At 38.5% G+C, this 20834-nt stretch overlaps 1 protein-coding gene across 1 annotated transcript in view; it reads right to left on the reverse strand.

Moving 5' to 3' along the window:
* Positions 1-20834, reverse strand: part of LOC139728602 (ryanodine receptor 2-like) — a 326287-nt gene that overhangs the window by 223877 nt on the left and 81576 nt on the right. The window contains exons 6-7 of the mRNA XM_071639541.1: positions 17836-17948; positions 15077-15188 (exon numbers count right to left, since the gene is read on the reverse strand). Of these exons, the coding sequence (XP_071495642.1) occupies positions 15077-15188; positions 17836-17948 (225 nt within the window). The remainder of the gene's footprint in view (positions 1-15076; positions 15189-17835; positions 17949-20834) is intronic.

The following is a 20834-nucleotide window of genomic DNA, read 5'->3' on the forward strand; positions in this document are numbered from 1 at the left end:
CAGACATTCTCTGTGAGTTCCCTGGATCCCTTCAGAGTGCATTTACCATCAGTAATGATTTAAAGAGCTAAAGATCATTTACAGATTCTGGGAAATATGTTTTGATAAATGAGAAAATAACAAGCCAATCATTTAATGAGTCGTTTCTTGAAATACACTAGTCGGATATGAACTACAGATGACTTGTAATAATAAAAGTAAAACTTAAAAAGTATTGAAACTTACTGATGTACCAACATGGTAACAACACGGACTAATGGAAGTGTGTTTACCAGAAAATTCTTTTTATTTTGTCACTCTGTAATGTTAAGCCGCAAAAATGACACAAAGGAAAGCTCACATGAGTAACAATGGGTAAGACTGTAGCTATGGATTCTTTACATCTTTTTATGTAACTATGCCAATGTGGTATTATTTCAGGCTTGGCTAATTTCAAGAAATATTCACATTGGATAACTCACAAACCCACACACACAAATCTTTCTGGCCCGTTGTGATGCCAATGAGAGTAAAGTTGAGGGGAAAAAAAGTAAATGGAAAACAATATCTAATGGTATGCAGTTTACCATAATTTTGTGTATCAGCTAACAATAGGAAAATATTTCACACATATTTTTTGATATATCACATTTCTAGATTAGTTTATTTGCCAAAAACTAGGTGCTGAAATATTCAAACATAGTGATGATTATCATTAATTTGAAGGGCCTGAGCTGTACATATCTGAAGCCTGTCTTGCTAATGGTGAGTTGCACATTTGTCAAGAGTACAGTGCAAAGAAAATATCAGGTACTCCCACAAAAGCGAAAATTATTGTGGTGTGGAAATTTTTGCACAATTCAGAAGACATGGAATTAGGGTGAACAATGAAAATAAGCAAATCAGGTAAATTAAGCAAGGAGGTGCATATCAGGAGATCTTTAAAGGGAGTGGAGAATTCAATGGAAGATGGAGATAGAACAGGCGGGCATGGAATGGAGGTGATGAGTGACAGTGTTGCTGATATAACTCATCCTAACAAATCAGCCTGCAGCTGTATTGATTCTGCCATTGCATGCAGTTAAACCTCATCCCCCCCCCCCCCCCAACATGTGCAAAAACACACATATTTCATGAGAATAGTGTGTTTGAAATAGGACACACATTGTTTACAATGAATAGAACAAAGTTCTAATTATTTGCGGCCATAAATTCTAGCTGAAACATGTTCCCTTCACAAAACTATATATAGGCCAAAAGATTGAACTGTATTTTCATTCTATGTGTTTATCGCATGTTAAACTAAAGTGCATGAAGGAAATATGATTCTTCACTTTCTTCTGATGCAAAAAAAAAAAAATGTTTTTTATGAATTTAGGGCTCCAATGACAGAACAAGCCTAGATAAACATCACAGATTTCATTTCATATATGTACAAACACTTTTCCATGATTATTTAACAAATGACAGTAACAAAACTGTGTCAAAACAGAAATAATATCATTATCATAATTACAATTACACACATTTTCCATGGTATCCTATATGTTTCATGAGTTTGTCCTAGTGCAAACCAAACCAACAGATACGGAAAACAAAATGAATTGCAATATTAGCAACTACATTTGTAAGTAGTTTATAGGCAGGAAAATACGGAGCGTGTTCTCCACTTTGTTAGATACATACAGACTCTTAGAATTCTGACTGAAATCAATCTAACTACAGATTGAAAAGAGCTCCTCTTATGAAGATACATGATTTAATGTTTGGTCTTTGTAGAAATCATAAACAAATGTGAGGTGGTAAAAAGAAGGTTCTGTAAAGGTAATGCCCACTGAGGAAGAAACAAGGCAATTCAGGTCACTATACATCTGTTTTGTGCTCACGTGTATGATTGAAGGAAAAAAAAAATTACATAAAGTTCCGGATATGAATATTTCATATGTTGCCATTTCACAGCGTAGCCCTCGAGTATCAAGAGCGAATGATAAGAAGATCAGCGGATTTACAGGCCAAGCATGCAGGCTGTGAACCTCCATGACCTTCTTTGCAGCTTGTGGCCAATTTTGTCTACCTTTGACAAAAACAGAACTTGCATTCATCCTTACAAAGAATCAATACAAAAAGAATTTACAGATACTGGCACTACTGTGACATTGCAATTCTGTAAAAACATTAAAGACACTTTATTCAAACCATTTCTACCATTGAATCCTTTCTCCTGCCCCCCCCCCCCCTATCTATCACTTTGTGACACAGCAAAGTCTAAGATTTCTCAAGTAACTCATCAGTTTCAGAAAGAGAAATATCCCCTCCCCCCCCAAAAAAAAAAAAAACAAAAAAAAAAAAACAATGTATGTACTAACCGGAAATTTGCGCTTAAAGAACTAGTGAATGATAGCAAACTATTTTATTGCCTGCACAATCAGCTCATGATGTTCTCTAATCTATGCTCCGCTGTCTCCACCACACAAGAAGAAAAATCCTGATTCCACTAATCTACCCCCTCCCCACCCCCTTCCTTGACAGCTTGTGTAATGGATCATTGAATGCCTTGATTAGTGCGTAAGCAGCAGCAGACGCAGCAATGATTTACATAAGGTCTGCGCAAATGATGCCTTCATTTCCCAACAACTTGTCCAATGGCCCCCAAGGGAAATGCGGCAACCTGATCATATTACCTCACTGACACACCAGCAGCTTGAGGGCCATCCTGACAGTCTGGTTTTCAAGTGTCTCACTATCCCCGCCCCCTTACCTAACCCCATCTCCACCCCATCCCCCTTGGCCCTTGGGAGAAGAGAAGATAAACAGTTTCATTTGATGCTCGCATCCAATGTGTCTTCATCATGGTCTATATCGCCATGGCAACATCATCTTCTCCTTCATCTTACAAAAATCAAAGAAACGTGAATGGCAGGAGGATCCTTTACATCCCTTCACATTACTGATGATACGACTTACAAATCATGTGCAAGGAAGGGCATGTACCGTGTACAGATACAAAAAGCACAGTGATACTTCATGATAGCAATGTTGAAAAGAGGAAAGGAGCAGTGGGCGTAGCTACATTCAATGGGTAGTTCATTGTCCAAGCTTTCTATCCATTCAGTGAAGCATCATTAGGGCTGCATGGTCAGACAAGAGAAAACGATTCCTGACAGCAACTGTCTGCTTAAAAGAACGACTATGGGTAGGAGGATTACAAAAATTATATGCATGGTAAACTTAAGATTTCGGGCATGAATTTATTCAAGAGAAAAACATGACATCTGAGTATTGTACTATGATAATGTAGTGACCCATGATGTACATGGCGTAAGCGGCATGCGTACAGTTGTACATTATAGTTTTGTTGACAGATATAGGAGAAACTAACAGTCTGTGCAATATCTTTGAACATTGGTGGGTGAGTAATTGGTAGAGTAATGTGGACAATTCACAATACACAAACTGTATTGTTTAATTTCAGTTGATGTTGCTGCTGGGCAGGTTTGGGTGTGTTTGTGATAATGATGCACATATGGGGCATTGATACATGTATCTATTACACAAGAGATCAGTGATGTTGGGTCGTGTTTGTTTTGGAGCCAACACTGATTCCACTGGGTTGGAGGGTTCTGAATTTAGTGATCCAGAATGATTCATGCCGTAGGATTGTGTGTGTTGGGGGGGGGGGGGCACCTTTTGATTGTCTGAATGGTCGTGATCATTAGACAACTGAGGATGTGACCTGGGAAGTTAAGGTGTATGGTGTATGGCAGGTGTTTCAAGCAGAGAGTTGCTGTAAGGAATAATTCTCTCTTGTTTGTCCGTGCAGCCCCGATGAAGGTCCATTAAACGGTCCAAGAGCCTGGACGATAAAATACCTGTTAAAATCTAGCTATGCCTACCGCTCATTCCTACCTCTCATTGTGTAATTATTTATTCATGCTATTCTCAAATGACTATTACCACTATGTAGAAAATCCAAACAATCTCCCAATACCTTCAATCATTCAACTAGCAAGTGCAAGAAGAAAACAGTCTTGCACGTTTTCATAAAGACAGAAATTCAATAAAGAATAAAAAGATGCATAAATCTCAGTAAGACTTTCCCCTTTACGATAAGGGAGTGAAAGAGGTTGAAGAGACAGTCTTTCCCCTGATTTGCCTTCCTTTGGCTGGGTGCCAGCATCACAAGCAAAATGCAAGACAAATCCTCCCTATATTACATTTCTTTTTTTATCATTAGGTGTCTCTCCACAATCCTTCCATTTATCTATCCACACAGCTACCAACAGTTTGTATCTACCTACCTAGATCTCTATTGAATATTTCTACTACCATTTTGTTAATCTTTCTACTCTAATGTTATCTTCCTATTCATGTTCCTTTTTGTTTCTTCCTGCTTGCCAGCTGAGTCCTATCTCCCATCTCTCTCATCTTATTCTATCTCTCTCTTTCTTTCGTTGTTTCATAGTTTTTTTTGCCCAGTCTGGAAATTACTTGTCAAGTTTTGCTCACCAACAATGCAAAGTGGAAATTCAAGCACGCTCTTCTTTGAAAGTGGCCTTGTTGTCGAGGCTTTCAAATATCACCAGGAAGACAAGGAAATTTTCTCCTGCCAGGGGAAGACATTGTATCTCCTGCATCAATATTTTTCTTTCTGCTCACGTGCTAAACGTGTTGAACCCTTAGCACTAGCGTGGTATTTCCAGCACCTCCCTCCTTCCTACAAGTACCACTGCGCCAATCAGGGGGGATATGAACAGCATTAACACTATGCAAGAAAGGAGAAGGGGGGGATACCTATCAGGGTCACAGTAAGATGGTTTGGGCTATGATAGAGGAATGATCTTTGCTTCTCTCACTACCTGCGAGGCACAAAATCTGGGCAGCTGCAGATACCAGGAGCTCGAGGCAGCTCATCTGCGATACATCACTAAAATCCTGAGCTGCCTGAGGGAGGGACGTTTCTGGCTTTATAAGGGAGATATGTGGCACTTTACCCAGTTTTTCCGAATCTCTTCTCTTTCTGATCCTTTCTTTCACTTTCAGCACAGAGAGACAACGAACTCCCAACAGACTTATCACTGCTGGTATTATACAATGAAGTTGATCTATCTTCCTCTCCACCTCTCTCTCTCTCTCTCTTTCTCTTCCTCCCTTTCCATCTCTCCATGGCAAAATGCAATTCATCGTAAGAATTTTTTTTCTTTTTGAACTGAACTCTGCGGCTCACTTTTATCATAAAATGCATCATCATGCAGCAGAACCTGACACAGGCTAAAACTTTTCCGTGAATGCATGAATAGTGTCTTTCCTCACCCATGTCATACAAGCTGCTTCCAATCACTTCTTCTTCTTCCATGCACCTTCCTCCTTCTTCTCTTCTCTTCTTTGCCATAGCCTACATAGTTTCCCTCCTTTTACCATTTACAAATTGTATATCTTTCTTCACAACTTCTAATCTGAGATGTCATTTCTACCGACAAACTACACAGCACGTGCCTTGCCAGGACGAAAAACTCAAAAACATACCCAAATTGTAGTGTGCACAATGTCGATCTTGGGAGAAATTTTGATACCTCCATGCTCATTTGTGCTTGCCATGATGTTGCTGAAGTAAACCTTCTCCAAAGAGAAAAGAGGCAACCTACACTTCCTGCAATACAATACTACATAGCCGGTGAAATGGGGGGGGGGGACTCGGGCCCCCCTCCCCACTTTTTTTTTTGCACTATACAAAGGAATACATAAGGTGTCACCACTTTGGGCCCCCCCCCCCCCACTTTCTTTACCCTGGAAGTGCGTAAGTGGCACTTGAAAAAAATAGATAGAAACCTTGAAGTGTGAGCGCGGTAAGGATTTGTTTTTGCACTGAAGACCTTTTTTTTTCTTTCTTTCTTTTTTTTGCTTGACAGCTGAAGAAGCCAGGAAGTGGATGAGAAAGATGAGCTGAAGACCTTTCTTTTTTTCTTTTTTTTTTTGCTTGCCAGCTGAAGAAACCCAGAAGTGGCACCAGAAGTTGCGCTGAAGGCCTTTTTTTTGGGGGGGGGGGGGGGGGGGGGCTTGTTAGCTCATGAAACCCAGAAGTGGACCCTCACTTTTGAAAACATGGCGCCGCCGGTGTACTACTGTATATCGTGCTAGATTAAATCGGACAATGTACATATGGCATTGTATGATGTCAGCACATTTGGAATGGTTCCTCAGGTACCATTCATTTTCATCAGATTTCCTCTGTATTTTTGGCAGTGGTAAGCACTGCATCAAAATCATAACAGTAGGTATTATGATGCATTCTGCCATATCACACAAGGTCCCAAATGTGATTTCTATTCTAGAAAAGTGATGGTTCTACTGACCAGAATATGCATTTACTTACTGTAGCAGCTTTGTCCACTTGTTCATCTGGATATCACTCATTTGCTATTCCAACACTGATTTTGTGGCTTTGCCAGATAAACTTAGGGCCGTGACAGACACTCAGTAATTTGCAAAATTTTGAAACAAAATAATCATTTTTTTTTTTAGGAAGTTTTGTACATCGCATAGAGAGTCTTCTGGCTTATAATGTGCTACAGTATTATGGTATTTTATGATGTCAGCACATTAAGAATAGTTAAAGCTCCTCAAGCGCCATTCATTCTCAACATGTTATCCTCTGTATCTCTGGCAGTGATAATTACTGCACTGAAATCAGCTGAGTAGGCATTATGCATGCGTTCTGCCCCATTACACAAAGTCCCCCATGAGATTCCCATTCACTCACTCAAGGACAACGGTAGCTACAGGATCCACACATGATGATGCTCAAACAAGTGTTGGTCTAGCTACAAACCACACACTTACAATTATACAAAGTGTTGATATACTCCCATTCACACACACAAAATTTGACCTAAATCTTCACTTATTTTTGAATGAACAAAATAATATACAAATAATGCACAGGTGTGAGTGCATTAGTGGAGATGCAGCGCACTCGAGGGTATTCACAATTGTGCAACATGCACGAGGCGAAGCCAAGTGCATGTTGCACTACATTGTGAATACCTGAGAGTTAAACGAACTTAAACCTGCTTTGTTACAGACAACTACAACATTGTAGTATAGTACACAAATTCCATTGAGGACAGGCTGATTTTGCTACAACATGCATTTCCCATAGACACCTGCCCGAGTATACTCGGGACTCGTCTTCAATGGGTTAATTGCACCAGATATGGCCAACATTATGTATGCATTTGATCTAATACACCAATTTGCTTCATATCCCATGATGCATTGCCTCTCCCATCAGTCATGTGGTCCAATATGCAGCAAGGGAGAAAAGTGTTCTGATTGTGAAGAAGTGTAAATTGCAGAGTACGTGAATTACAATGGCACATAAATCCTGATGTCATTGTGATCAAATAACCAGATATGTCCAATAGTAATCTATCTGTGTAATACTGTTGCCATAGCTACAAAAGCATTACCAGTTGGAGAGCAAATGACTCACCCTCTACAGAGCTCATATATCTATTTAAATACCAGAGTGTGTGTATTGAAAGCATTTTGCGTTCAAAATACACTGCACATTTCCATCTAATCGATACCGGACAAAAAGATAAAAGTTCTGTGCACAGTATCAATGTTTAGTGCAGGAAGTCAATGATTTTTCTCAAGGATTGTAGTGCTTCTCATACATCCAATATGCATGATGCTTTACACAAGTGCTTTGGTTTTTTGGCTTTCAAACAAATGGTTGGAGCTAAGAGACGTCTTAATACATTAGCAAACCCCACATGAAAGTTTACAGTGATGCATTTTGGCTGTCAAGCTATGTCTTTCCCATGTACAACTGTTGGTTAGATAACATAAAGTGCTGCAATGCAAGTACATGTACGCTGAAGGTTAATGAAAACCACATGACTGAGTGACTAACTTTAGTGTAAAGGTTTTTAATACCATTGCAAGGTCCACCTATTTGTCTGACCAAGCATTTTATCAAATTACCGGAAGCGCATTCAAAACATTTGACACACCAAACAGATAGAAATGTTGGGAGAAAGCACAAGGGATTTATCAATATCTCCATGCTGAATAAGGAGTCAAATCACTTGCAAGAAATCACAGTCTCGCATCCAAATTTCCCGCTACCACTACTACTGCCACTGCTTCATGTTAATCCCTGGGGGATTGAATCCCATCTAAATTTTCTTTTTTTTTCTGCACTCCCAAAAGGTTCCATATCTCTGTTGAATGAGAATAACTTCTGTACTTATGAATTGCCAAACGGTTGATGAATCCTACTTGAAAAGAAAAAATGTGTGATATTGAATTGAATTCAGACAAGATGGTATGGCCAGAAGCCAGTAACTTGTTGGAGTGGGAGGTTGCAGGTGTGCCATACTCACTCTGAGGCAGAGGAAGAGGTCGGGGGGGAGGGGGGGGGGGGGGTCACGTTCGGTTGAATATTTCGCAAAGGGAATGAAATATTAAGACTCTTCCAATATCAATTGTTCATGGCCAAAATAATATGAAAGAATCAGCTCATTCGGAATAATGATAAAAACAATCAAGTTAGAATTAAATATCCCCCCCCCCCCCCACAAAAAAAGCATTCCTTTCCACTGTAATTCTTTACATAAAATTTTCTCCTGCAAATCACACACCAAGTTTGGTTAAAATAAAAAATGAAATGGGGGTGGGGAATAGTTTGTAAATGTTAAGTCAACAATAATTTGCAGTATTGTAAACAGATTTAGAAAATTTACCCTTTACATCAGATTAAAAGCTAGTCTCCATCAATCACAATAGCATGACAGAGAAACTCTGCGAGACGGAGCGATTCTTTGATGTGAATGAATAGGGACTCAAATGTGAGATGTGCTGATGATGTTTGATGCCATTCATCTCGCAGTGAAAGACTAGCAAGTGGGAGGACAGTATGCATCGTTGACTGGCCGTCCTTTGTGTCCGCCGTTCGGCGAGGTGGATGCTTTCAAGACGAAGCCCAAGCCAGCTAGGCAGGGGTATCAAATGACGAAACTGCCTTGGAGTTGATTCTCTCAAGCTAGTGCTAGCTGTTTACAATATTCCTGCCTCCCACTGCTAATTGACTTACCAAGCCTTTCCTCCCTTTGTGTTCGTTTACTGTTTCCTGTTCTTACGTCTTGAAGTCCTTCACATATCTCTTTTCTTTACTTGTTCAGTTTGACCTGATTTTTCACACACTCCTTAACTCCTTCGTTCTCATTTTCTATTTTCCTTCTGTCACGCACTGTTTCTCATTCTTATTTAATGTACATGTATGTACTTTGGTAGGGAAAGAAGAAAACCCATCTATGTTTAATCTGAGAGAGCTTCATCTGTACACATCGTGGAAGGGCAAAATGTGTCGACATGCAACACATATCCAGTGCCATTTACTGGGACACCTATCACAAACTATAACATCTTCCTAACATTTAAAACTCAAACTACTTATCCCTTTCAAAAAGCATGATACCCTTGAAACATTGACATCTTATTGCGTGTAAATGACCCCCTAACTGAATGGTAGCAATATAAGGGCTTACTCATATCTCCTTATACCAGTATTGGGATTGCTGTGAAATACTAGTATCACCCTGGAGAGAACAGTAAGTCATGCTTGCCTCTCTTTGATAGAGCAAAGTAATGACATACCAATACACCTGTGCATTTCTATAAGTACATGATAGGGCATATTAAAGGACAAGTTCACCTTCATATACATGTGGATTGAGTGAGGGCAACAATATTAGTAGAACACATTAGTGAAAGTTTGGGGAAAATCTGACAATCCGTTCAAAAGTTATGAATTTTTAAAGTATCTGTGCAATCACTGCTGGAGGAGAAGACTACTACAGTGTATGATGTCACATGCGTACAACAATATAAGGAAAATAAAAAGAGAATTTCAAAAAACTCGACTTTTTGAATAAAGTGCACATTTCTTCGACTTGTTACTGACTTATGTTAGGGGTAATATTATTCCCCCTGACTTCTGAAAGACAGAAGTCAAGTGTTCTTTTATTATGTGAGAAAAGTGAGAATATCTTGAATTTTCTTTATACTTTCTTTATATGGTTGTACTCATATGACATCACAAGCTATAGTAGTCTTCTCATCCAGCCGTGACTTAGCAGAAAACTTCAAAAATTCATAACTTTCGAACGGATTGTCCGATTTTCCTCAAACTCTCATAGTTGTGTTCTACTAATATTGCTGCATTCACTCAACCCACATGTCTATGAAGGTGGACTTGTCCTTTAAACAAATTTAATTGCGAAATCAAAAATTCTCTGTCACAATGCTGTCTTAGTCTGACCTCTATAAAGTAGATTTTCTCCTGCAATAATTTCTAAAATGCTACTACCACCAGGTAATTAGTTAAATATTACAATCTGGCCATGAACAATAACAAACCATTAAATACGCTGATACACTCTCACACACATAGACATGCACAAACACACACAAGCACACACACACACACACACACACACACACACACACACACAAACAAGCAGCATAAACACACAGATGCATACATACATACACACTCATACCAAGTACATCCATGCACACACAGACACAGACACAGACACACACACACACACACATGCTTCAGTGATTGATTGACCATCTCCTGGAGGAGGCAAGGCCAGAAAGGAAATCAATAGAGTCACTAGTTCAAGTATTGATTTTATATTCCAGTGATTGATGGTTGGGTCAATTTAAAAGGAGGTGTCTGAGACAGCCTAGAAGGAAAGGGGGGGGGGGTTGTATGGCTATTCATTTCAGTAATGGTCTTTAGCTCATTTTGTGATAATGTCTTGAGAACTTTTCAACAAGGTTTCCTGTACTTTCATGGGCAATACTTTCTTGCATTTTTCATTCACATTTCATATCTTGCTCTCTAATTTTCTATTTTTCATAAAATGTTGTCATCCCTTGTGTTGAGTTATTGTTGATGTGGCTCATTGTGCGTGTATTTGAATTCAAACAGAAACTTGCTTTAAACAAATAGTTGTTTCCACATGGTTCCATATTCCTATACATACATGTAGGTAGGAAAAGCCAAGAATTTTGTTTTACTCAGTGCCAAGCCATATTTTTCCATCTTGGCTTGCTACATTGATATCATTATAAAATATTTATGCATTAACACCATTTTTATTCCCATATTACAATACATGTATGTGAACTCATTGCCACAGAAAAATCAGAATTCTGTCCCTCTTCCCACATAATCTGCATAACAGATGGAAGCTCTCACTGCCAGAGGTTTCATATGTTATGACAAGCACTTCCTCAACTCCAAAGACACCTGGACATAAGATAATACAAGATCTGGATATCCAGTCACCATGAGTACTCTGACTTTCTAGAACTGCAAAAGATGGCTATGCTTTCATCTGCTGACTCTCAATATACATGTACGTGACTTTTTTGTATTATTATCAAATGCATGCATTCATTCTGCACTACATATTTTTCTGCATCTCTTGAAACTCAATTTGCACCCTCGATGCTCTCCAATAAGGTTTACACAAACAACCTCCTCAACCAACAAAACAAAAATGAACAAAAAAGCTAAAACAAGAGCAAAATGCTTTTTATAATTCTGCATGTTATGTATCAAGCTGCAATTCTAGGCAGCCGAACATTTCTGCTTCCCCCCCCCCCCCCCAAACTTGTACCCCCTTCGGCAAAATTTTGTTAAGCATCTCCATGCTTCCTGTTTTTATACTGTGGTGAACACTGATTTTAGTATGTCATGCAGCCATAGGGCAGGAAATCTCATCCCTCTCTTGCAAGGCTCGCTATCCCAGTGGGACGCAATCAACAACTCCAGCTGAGATTTTTTTTCTTTTCTTTTTCACTTTCAAAACGGAACGGCCTTTCATATACAAATGTAAGTTAAATGAACATCTTTTGATTTTAATCTAAAGAAAATTCTCACTTTTGCCTTTATAATGAAGAGAAAAACTATAAAGTTTTCTGTATTCTTTTTTTTTGTGTGTGTGTGTGTGTTTGTTTTCCTTGTAGCTTCCTTCATGGCATCACTAAAGATCAATAAAAATAGAAAACAGCTGCAGCGGCTTACTACACTGCTGATAAAACCTATCATCCTGGCTGATGAGTATCCATAATCTGTGTATTTGTTGGAATCTCCTCTCTAAATGTCATTTATGTGGGCCCAGGCTTTCAATGGCGATAGGTAAATACGTCGTGGCTGCTCCTCTCTCTTTCTCTCCCTCTGTCTCTCCGTTTCTCCCTCTGTCTGTCTGTCTCTCTTTCTCTATCTGTCTGTTTGTCTGTCTGTCTCTTTCTCTCCCTCTCTATCTCTCTTTCTTTCTCTCTCTGAGGAGCAGCAGCTGATTGTTTACAACTAAAAAGTTAATTGTTATTTATAGTCTCAGTTAGAATCATAAGGCTAACAGGGGCCAACAGTGTGTTTGTGTATGTGTGTGTGTCAGTGCAGTTGTTCATGTTGGGTGTGCATCTCCGTTAATATGCATGCACCCAATGTTTAATGGAAAAGACATTTCAACTTTCATCCACCCTGACATGCCAGGAAAAAAAAATCTTCCAAATGGCAAACAGGAAAATAGTGTCCATATCCACCAAAAGTCATAAGACTTTTTGAAAGCTTCCGGCAAACTTATGAACTGGTGAATTCTTCAGAAATCATTATTCATAACAGTTGCTACATTGCTGTTAGGCTACAAATCCATTTCTCGTATTTTTCTTACCCCCACTAGCCCCTTTGCCCCATGATGACAATCAAACTCACAAAGTCAGTCTAAAGGTTGAAATAATGACACATGTTTCTGTGCATACCCACTCAGATAAGAACTGATTAGTATGCAAGTCGACTGTCAAACGGCACATCATCATTCAGTAATTTCTTACTGGTGCTCCATTCTGCCAACAATGCAGGAACATCAGAGTCTCTCTGGCGGATGCTACGTAATTCAATCAAAGACAGTGAGATGCATTCTCAAATGAAATGTCTGGGAGGGTATATGTACCATGCCGAAAGAAAAAAAAAGTCCCTGCGACTTATATTCCAATCCATTTCCGTTTTTGCCCTTCAATATGACATGTGGCATCCCATCAGCAGCAATGGGAGAGAAATCTAGATGTCTGCAGAATATCATGACATATTTGCCATCACAGAAGAGAAGGATTCAAACTTCACCCTGAATCTCGTTTTACCACCCTAGGGCATTATTCCGTATGGATTCGAGATCGTGGGCGGTCTGCAGAACCAAATTGATATTCCGTAGCTCCATCTTCAAGTTCATCCTGTGAAAGAGCCATAGGACGTGATCCCCACATTATATCCAGGCAAGCGTATGCAAATTTATGCAAGATAGGAAGTGAGATGGTAGTATGCTGCAAGTGGTACAGGATGAATTTCAAGGTCAACTCAATCCTTCCTTCATCTTCAATAGTAATTTTACGCACATACTTTTTTACTTCATAATGTTAGTTTTGGTAGACAAGTATTGTTTGCTGCAACAATTGAGCTGAAAGCAAATGCCTAAATCTGAAAACTTTTCATATTAAAAGAAACACTCTCTTCTCATCTCCTGAGAAGTTACACGTGTGTACCCATATCTGAATGGTTTCCTGGAGAATTACCAGATGTTCGGAGGAGTAAAGTGAGGAATTAAACAGAATGTCCAAAGAACAACAACAAGGACGATTTAACATAGTGCCTTTTAGCACAAGCATCCTGGCAAACGTTATACACATATCCACTTACACAAAAGTATCTTTATTAGATAGCAAATATTGATTAATGCCCGCAAAACAATACAGCAGTACTGAAAGTAACATCATCATAATTTATGCTGGCAGGATTTCACAAAAACAGCTAATAATACAATATTCAGTTAACAAGCATGGGAGGGGGCTGCAACAATGAGGGATGCATTATCCCACACTTTTGCATTTTATAGCTGCCCCACACACTCTAGCTTAAAAACAAAAGTACTCTCTTACAACTGGGGTATTGGGCACTTGCCCCCCCCCCCCCCCCCCCCCCCACTATAAAATGGCCAATATGAGCGACCATCCCTACCCACCATTATTGTAGTTACTGCTGGCAAAGATATGTTCTGCAAGCTTTCACTGCTGTCTACTTACTTTTTGTGTGTGTGTGGAAGTCAATGACAACTCTATGTGTTTATCTACAGTAGATGTGGATTCATTATACTGCTGCACTGGGTCAAAACTACATCACGGATTTTCTTGCTACTGACCAATATTATTCTGACAACAAATATCATCTTAAATTCAAAACTGTCAGAAAGGTAGCGAGACTTCTTTGACATAGTGCCAGTTAACAAAGTGCTCACTTGATCAGTTTTCAACACTTTCAAACACATCCACCACAATTAAGTGAGTTAATGTTCATTTAGACTGCTCTGCTGCCCAGTAAGGGCGTGTGGATACAGCAAACTTAATCATCTCTGGGGAGTCTCTGCTGTTTGGTATGTATCGTCAGGATTTGGTGCGGTGCCAGGGCATCGCACTGATTGACACGTGCGACTGGTGGCGACTGTCTGCACGAAAGGGAACGGCAGACAAATCAAGCCTTGACCTTTTTGATGCACAGTCACCGACATGTGTGATGGACCTATGAGGGGTCTACTGGGACTATGCTCATCTCCAGTTGGGCAAAGATGCCTGGTAGCACCCCACAAACATGACCTCCTTATTGAAATTTGAAAGCACTGCAGCAATAGGTCTTCAGATCAACAAAACAAGATGTTTCACTTGCCTACATTTCTTGAATGGGGGCACCACATAAACACACATCTTCACTGAACAGTTAGTAAAATTGCATAAGAGACTCAGGCTGTATAAGTACATTTTCCAATGTGGACTAGTGACAGATAGGATTTAAATATACTTTTTCTTTTCTCTCTTTTTTGCAATGGGCACTGCTTCATTTCCCTGTCTCACCAAGTCTGTGATGTATAAGCTTCATATTTAGGTGAGAGAAACCTGCATAAACTTACTGTATAAAAAACAAATTATGGAAAGAGATTGCCCTGGAAGTATGTAAGCATATTGGACATACCCATAGCCTTGATCTTGACAATGCCTGAACTGACCGGGGCCACTGTCCACAACGTCTGCTGGAAGGACGCCACAACAATCATGGGCTGGTCTTCCCTTTCCAGTGACAGATGCTGAGTTACAAGAGAAACACACAATTAGTCAGATGCAGAAATAATATTTGGAATATATCTAGGAGACTGACATGGCAGAAATATATTATTTAGATGTCACAGAAGACTTAACCACATCTATTTTGAAATACTAAATTGATTTAGCAAAAAAAAAAAAAAATCCACTTGTACAGATTTTCTTTCCCACGACGTCAAACTTTTTTCTATGAACAGACTTTGCTTAACACATACATTAAGTCTAATGGTAAACATTTTGCAAGTTTCAAGATTCTAATAAATAACCTTCATGCAGGAAGCATGAAAAGAAATTAAAGATATAGGAGTCAACTAACACATTTTATGTGCTCACTACGCTATGTTAGTGGCTACTTATGCGGTTGACTCAAACTCTGAGTTGCACATGCCCAGTCACTAAGGAGTCCATTTTCTCACTCGAAGTCGACCCAGTTGCATGATCACAGTGTTGATTATGCCTTCCATCCATTTGTGGGTCTATTTGTTGTAACTTGCTGAATTATTCCATTAGCATTCAGCTCAATACCATTCACCCCCCCCCCCCCTTGACCAGTTGTGATACAGTTCACATGCTACTCACATCTATGCACACTTTGCTTTATATTTACAGAATTTGGGAGCAGAGATGCTACAAATAAAACTCAGAAGGGTGAAACCTATCAGTGATAAATCCTAGAAACCACATATCTTTGGTTTGAAAATGTATTTTTGGTATAAATTTTAACAAGGTAAAGAAAAAAAAATTTCATCCACTTGTGTCCTTTGTTGTTCGTATACTTGTATTATGTGTTTATTGAAAGCCTCTAAATTTGTACATACTATAATAACCTCTGCCAAGGAAGGTGTTTTTGTCAGCATTTGTTTGTTTGTTTGTCTGTCTGTTTGCAAATGCAATGTAACTACAAACAATTTGCAGAGGGATTTCGATGAAACTTACAGGAGAAGTTGGCAATGACACAATAAGCAGATGATGAAATTTTGGTAGTGATCCGGGAATTTTTATGAGTTTTTTAAGCCTTTTTTATCTTTTAAGTAGAGTCAATGAACTTTACATTTCAAGCTGCGCGTATTTGAGGTTTGCATAAGCGCACTAAAGCACATGCTCTGCTCAAGGCACTGCGCAGCAAGAAGCTAATGAGGTAAACACATAAAGTGGGCAATTTTCAGCATGCGTGCATGGGTGAAAATGAGCTGCTTGGCATAGGTCTTTGCTCTCTGAGTGCTTTTCTAGTAAAACAATGAAACAAGTTCCATCTAATCTCTCTCCAATATATGCAAAGAAAATGGGAGTTGCCAATTTAATGAAGATAACATCATAACTTCTGCAACTAAATTCCTCCAGGACTTGATGGGTTAATTAAGGTCAATGCAATACACCAGTACAACTGAAATAGAAGCTGAATTATGACTTCAAAGTAATCATAAAGATGGAACACTTCTTTTTAAATCTCTCTTCTTTTTAATCCCTTTGAAGAACGTGAAATCAAACGGGGAAAAGTAATTACATTATATCACACATTTGACCCTATGTTAACAGTTGGGCAATAGTGCTCAGTTTGTGTGCATTTGATGTAAACCACTGAACTGTGTAATTAATTTTGTGAAAAACTTTAAAAGAGAGGATGTCCAGTTTGAGTTGCTCTATGTTTTATGGATTAGTTGTACGTGAAGTATTCATTAGCAATGACTCTTCTCTGTATATCCAAAACTATCAAGTTTTCTGATCAGAAACCTTCATGTTATAATTTTATTTAAAAAAATAGAACTGTGATCTCCTCTCATGAATACACACACAGCTTGAAGAAGACAGATTTGATCTTGGCTTCCCACCCAATTGATCATTAAAGCACGGCTCATTAGCTGGCTAACTGACCACACAGTGGCCTGTCTGGGGACTCAGCCGACCATTCCTAATGAGATCACTTGGTGATATGGTTCCCACCCTTGACCATATCTCTTCCTTACCATCAACCCTCCTTGAAATCTTGATACCTTCATCTCTGCCTCGCATTCATTATCAAATACCACATGATGTTTTGATCAGGATTATTTCTTATTTGTTTATCTGAAGTCTTCATTCATAGTCATGTGCATTAGGCTTTAATGGATGGCAATTTAAAGGGACTGCACTGTACTGGCTGAGGTGAGGATTCAGCTTGTAATGTTCTGCAAGATATTTAGAAACCACCCTTTGAAATGTTAAAGAGCATACAATTCTAAGGGGAATCAAAAGTTTATTCGATGAAAATCGGTTATGAAATGACCGAGATATCCAAAAACAAGGTAAAACAAAGAGATCTAATAAAAGTGGTGGCCTGTCAATTTTATTAGGATCACTTTTTTGGATAGCTCAGTCATTTCAAGACAAATTTTCATCAATTAAACGTTGAATCCTTCTTGAAATTACATGCTCTTTCATATTTCATAAGAGGTTTCTCTATTATCTCACCAAAAAATTACATAAACCTGACATTAGGTCTCACCCAAAACTATACAATCCCTTTAAAGTATAAAGACGACCAAACTTATAATGAATCAAAGTGCAAATGACAAAATAAGAGCCTAATTTTGAAGACTCTCATAAAGAAAGTTAGGATCTCTACAACGGAAGGAAATACCTGTCCATACTCACCAGATATCGTTCTGTTGAAACATTGACCAGGATGAGGTCATCTCCCACTCTGACCTTTTCACCCTCTGACCTCTGCTTTGATACAGGATGTATAGTCCACCAGCATGCCTCTCCTGTGGTATCAGTGAGGGAGAAACAAAGAGTATGTCTCTTCAAAAGTAGCCTGAAACCATTACTATCAGTAATGATGATGAGGAAGGCAGAGCAATAGTAGTTACAAGCTATTGATAACATGGCATGCATGAACATTTTAGAAACTGTTTCATCAAATTACTGTAGACATGGACATTATTGCACATTTTACATGAAACTAGCATGAAATTAAAAGCCAGCAATGTAATGCCATTTTATATAAAATTTTGATTCCACAGAATAAAATACATGCAAAATTTATCTTACCCAGCCGAGCGTGATTATTACTCACGCAAAAATTTCTGCCTTTACAGCATTCACTTGACTGTTGGCAGATGACAAATTACTCAAAGATACAGATTGTAAATGTGCTTTCATCTACTGCATGCGAAGCCACATTCTAATCTTATATCTATGCATTACAAATGAATTCATGCTTGTGAATGTGCATGGGAATATGTATCTGTGATGACTGTATTCCTTTTTTAAACATAAAAGAATATATACCACTTGATATAAAAGATTCAATCAAATTCTCTTCAATGCAATGAAGTTCTAATTCAAACATTCCTCAGTCTCAAAAGGCCAACTAACATTATAATCTCCATCTATTGCATGCTAACAAAAGACAAGTCACATGTATCCAGAAAATATTATTTTGCTTCATCAAACTATTTAAATCACATCATATAATTCATATAAGTGATTGCTGAATCAAACAAAAAATTGAACCTTACATTTCCCTGTATTGTATTGTTGACATTGAATTCACTGTGCTAGTATTTGACAACATACATATCTTTAATACTAACATCATACTTTGCTTCAAAATTGTGAAAAGTGCATGTTCTCTGTAAGCTAACTCAAAGTTCAGGAAACCAAAATAATACACACACACAAAATTCCTTGCTTTTATGCAAGAAAGAAAAACAGACTGTAAACAGTAGATACTTGCTTCAGCAATTATAAATCACAATACAGTCAAACCTGCCTTAGCGGCCACCTCTCCATAGCGGCCACCTGTCTATAGCGGCCACTGAAAAATCCCCCCGAGAGAAAAGCCATGTTAAAGACCCTGTGTATAGCGGCCACCTGTCTAACGCGGCCAGCGGCCACAAATTTTGTTTCCCGCGGTAGATTTTAACCTGTCTATAGCGGCCAAAAACCCGATGGAGCCGTAGCCGAGCCGATAATTCAGCGTGTTTTTGTGCTTTTTAGCAGTGCCAGTCATTCCTGGGCAACGTTCAGTGATCGCCACCGCTGCATTCTTCACTCATTCAGTCACAATAATGCACTAGTGTTAAGCTTTCTTCATGACTGTGCACATGCTACATGTACTGTGCAACAATTTCATAAACACCGGCATTGTGTTATGTATGATACACACGTGTGCATACGTACACACATACATGTACATGTAAGCATTTATAGATGTATACAATGATGGTACAATCAGGTCATGTACATGTAGGTAATGCACACAAAGTTGGATTACCTGTCTATAGCGGCCACCTGTCTATAACGGCCAGTTTTTACGTATCCCTTGGGTGGCCGCTATAGACAGGTTTGACTGTAGTTTGAAATAGTTTTCATAATAGATCACCATGCATTGTCCTGTAACTAGGAGATGTAACAAGTTACTTCTCTGATGTCATGAAATGATGTACATTATAAACAAATGTAAAAGAGCACCACAGCAGGTTTCACTCCAAGTTTAGTCCATTCTAAACCTCTCTGCATGTGCACTTTGTGAATTGTTTGTCAAGTGAAGGGCATTACAAAAGAGAATAGAAGGACAAATCATTTTGCATGGTGATCTGATATGAACTTCATGGAGAACCATCAAGGTTAGGTTTATATATTTTTTATAAATATATAGATCTATAAATAAAGCAATGTTTTACATGCACTAAATGAAATCTGCATAATAACTTACGTCATAGAATTAAATAGAATAAATTGGCCTGTGGTAAAATGCTGCTGGTAATGCATTAACTTGTTAATCCATGACATTTTTAAATAGTGCATCAAAACAGTCTGGCATTGGAATTTTTACAGCTATAGATGAATCCCCATTTAAAATGTATTTGTATCATATCAAGTACAGAGTGTTGTGAAAATCTAATCCCTAGCTTTACATTGTTCTGCCCAGGGACTACTTATAATCCATTAAGTAGAATAAATCAGAAATGTTGATGATTCAGGGTGAAGGAGTGGGGAAAGAAAAATAAGAAGGTAAAAATTGTGCATTTATTTATTTATTTGTTCATTTGTGCTGATTTTGCCTCACACATAATTTCATATACATTTTCCTTCAATACATACATTTACATGTAGTTTTTCAGATCATTTCCTCATGAGATAAATGTTCTACACATATCTTTAATCTTTATCCCATTTGACAAGTAAAACCCTTTGTTAAAAAAGATAATTAAAAAAAAATGGAGTGCATCTACACTTCCCAGACGGGTAAATATCAGATGTCTGCATCTAAAGGGTCATAGCTTTGTACAGTATGTTTGCATTTTGTTCAGACTACAGTAATATTTTAGTACTGGTATGCACCTTTCTTTCAATTCTGCACTACATTATACACCCATGTCCCTAGCTAGTAGCAACATTATAGTACACTTTAAAAGTGAAAATTTTCAAACTGTGGTAATTTTCGCACATTTGGCAAAACATGAAACTGGCACAAAAAATAAAAGTGTGCTAAATTTTGGCTTATTGTTTAGCTTTTTTGTTATCTGTAGTTTTCTTCACGTTTGCTAGTCCAGTAGCATGAGTGAATCTGTTGTTGTAATGTGGCCAATTACATGTACTTTCACCATGATATGAGCTGCCAAAGCCCTTTGCAACTGTGGCAG

This window comes from Diadema antillarum, unplaced genomic scaffold (genome assembly GCF_040938485.1).
Source record: "Diadema antillarum isolate AM-2024a unplaced genomic scaffold, OU_Dant_1.0 seq00000187_RagTag, whole genome shotgun sequence".
NCBI lineage: Eukaryota > Metazoa > Echinodermata > Echinoidea > Diadematoida > Diadematidae > Diadema > Diadema antillarum.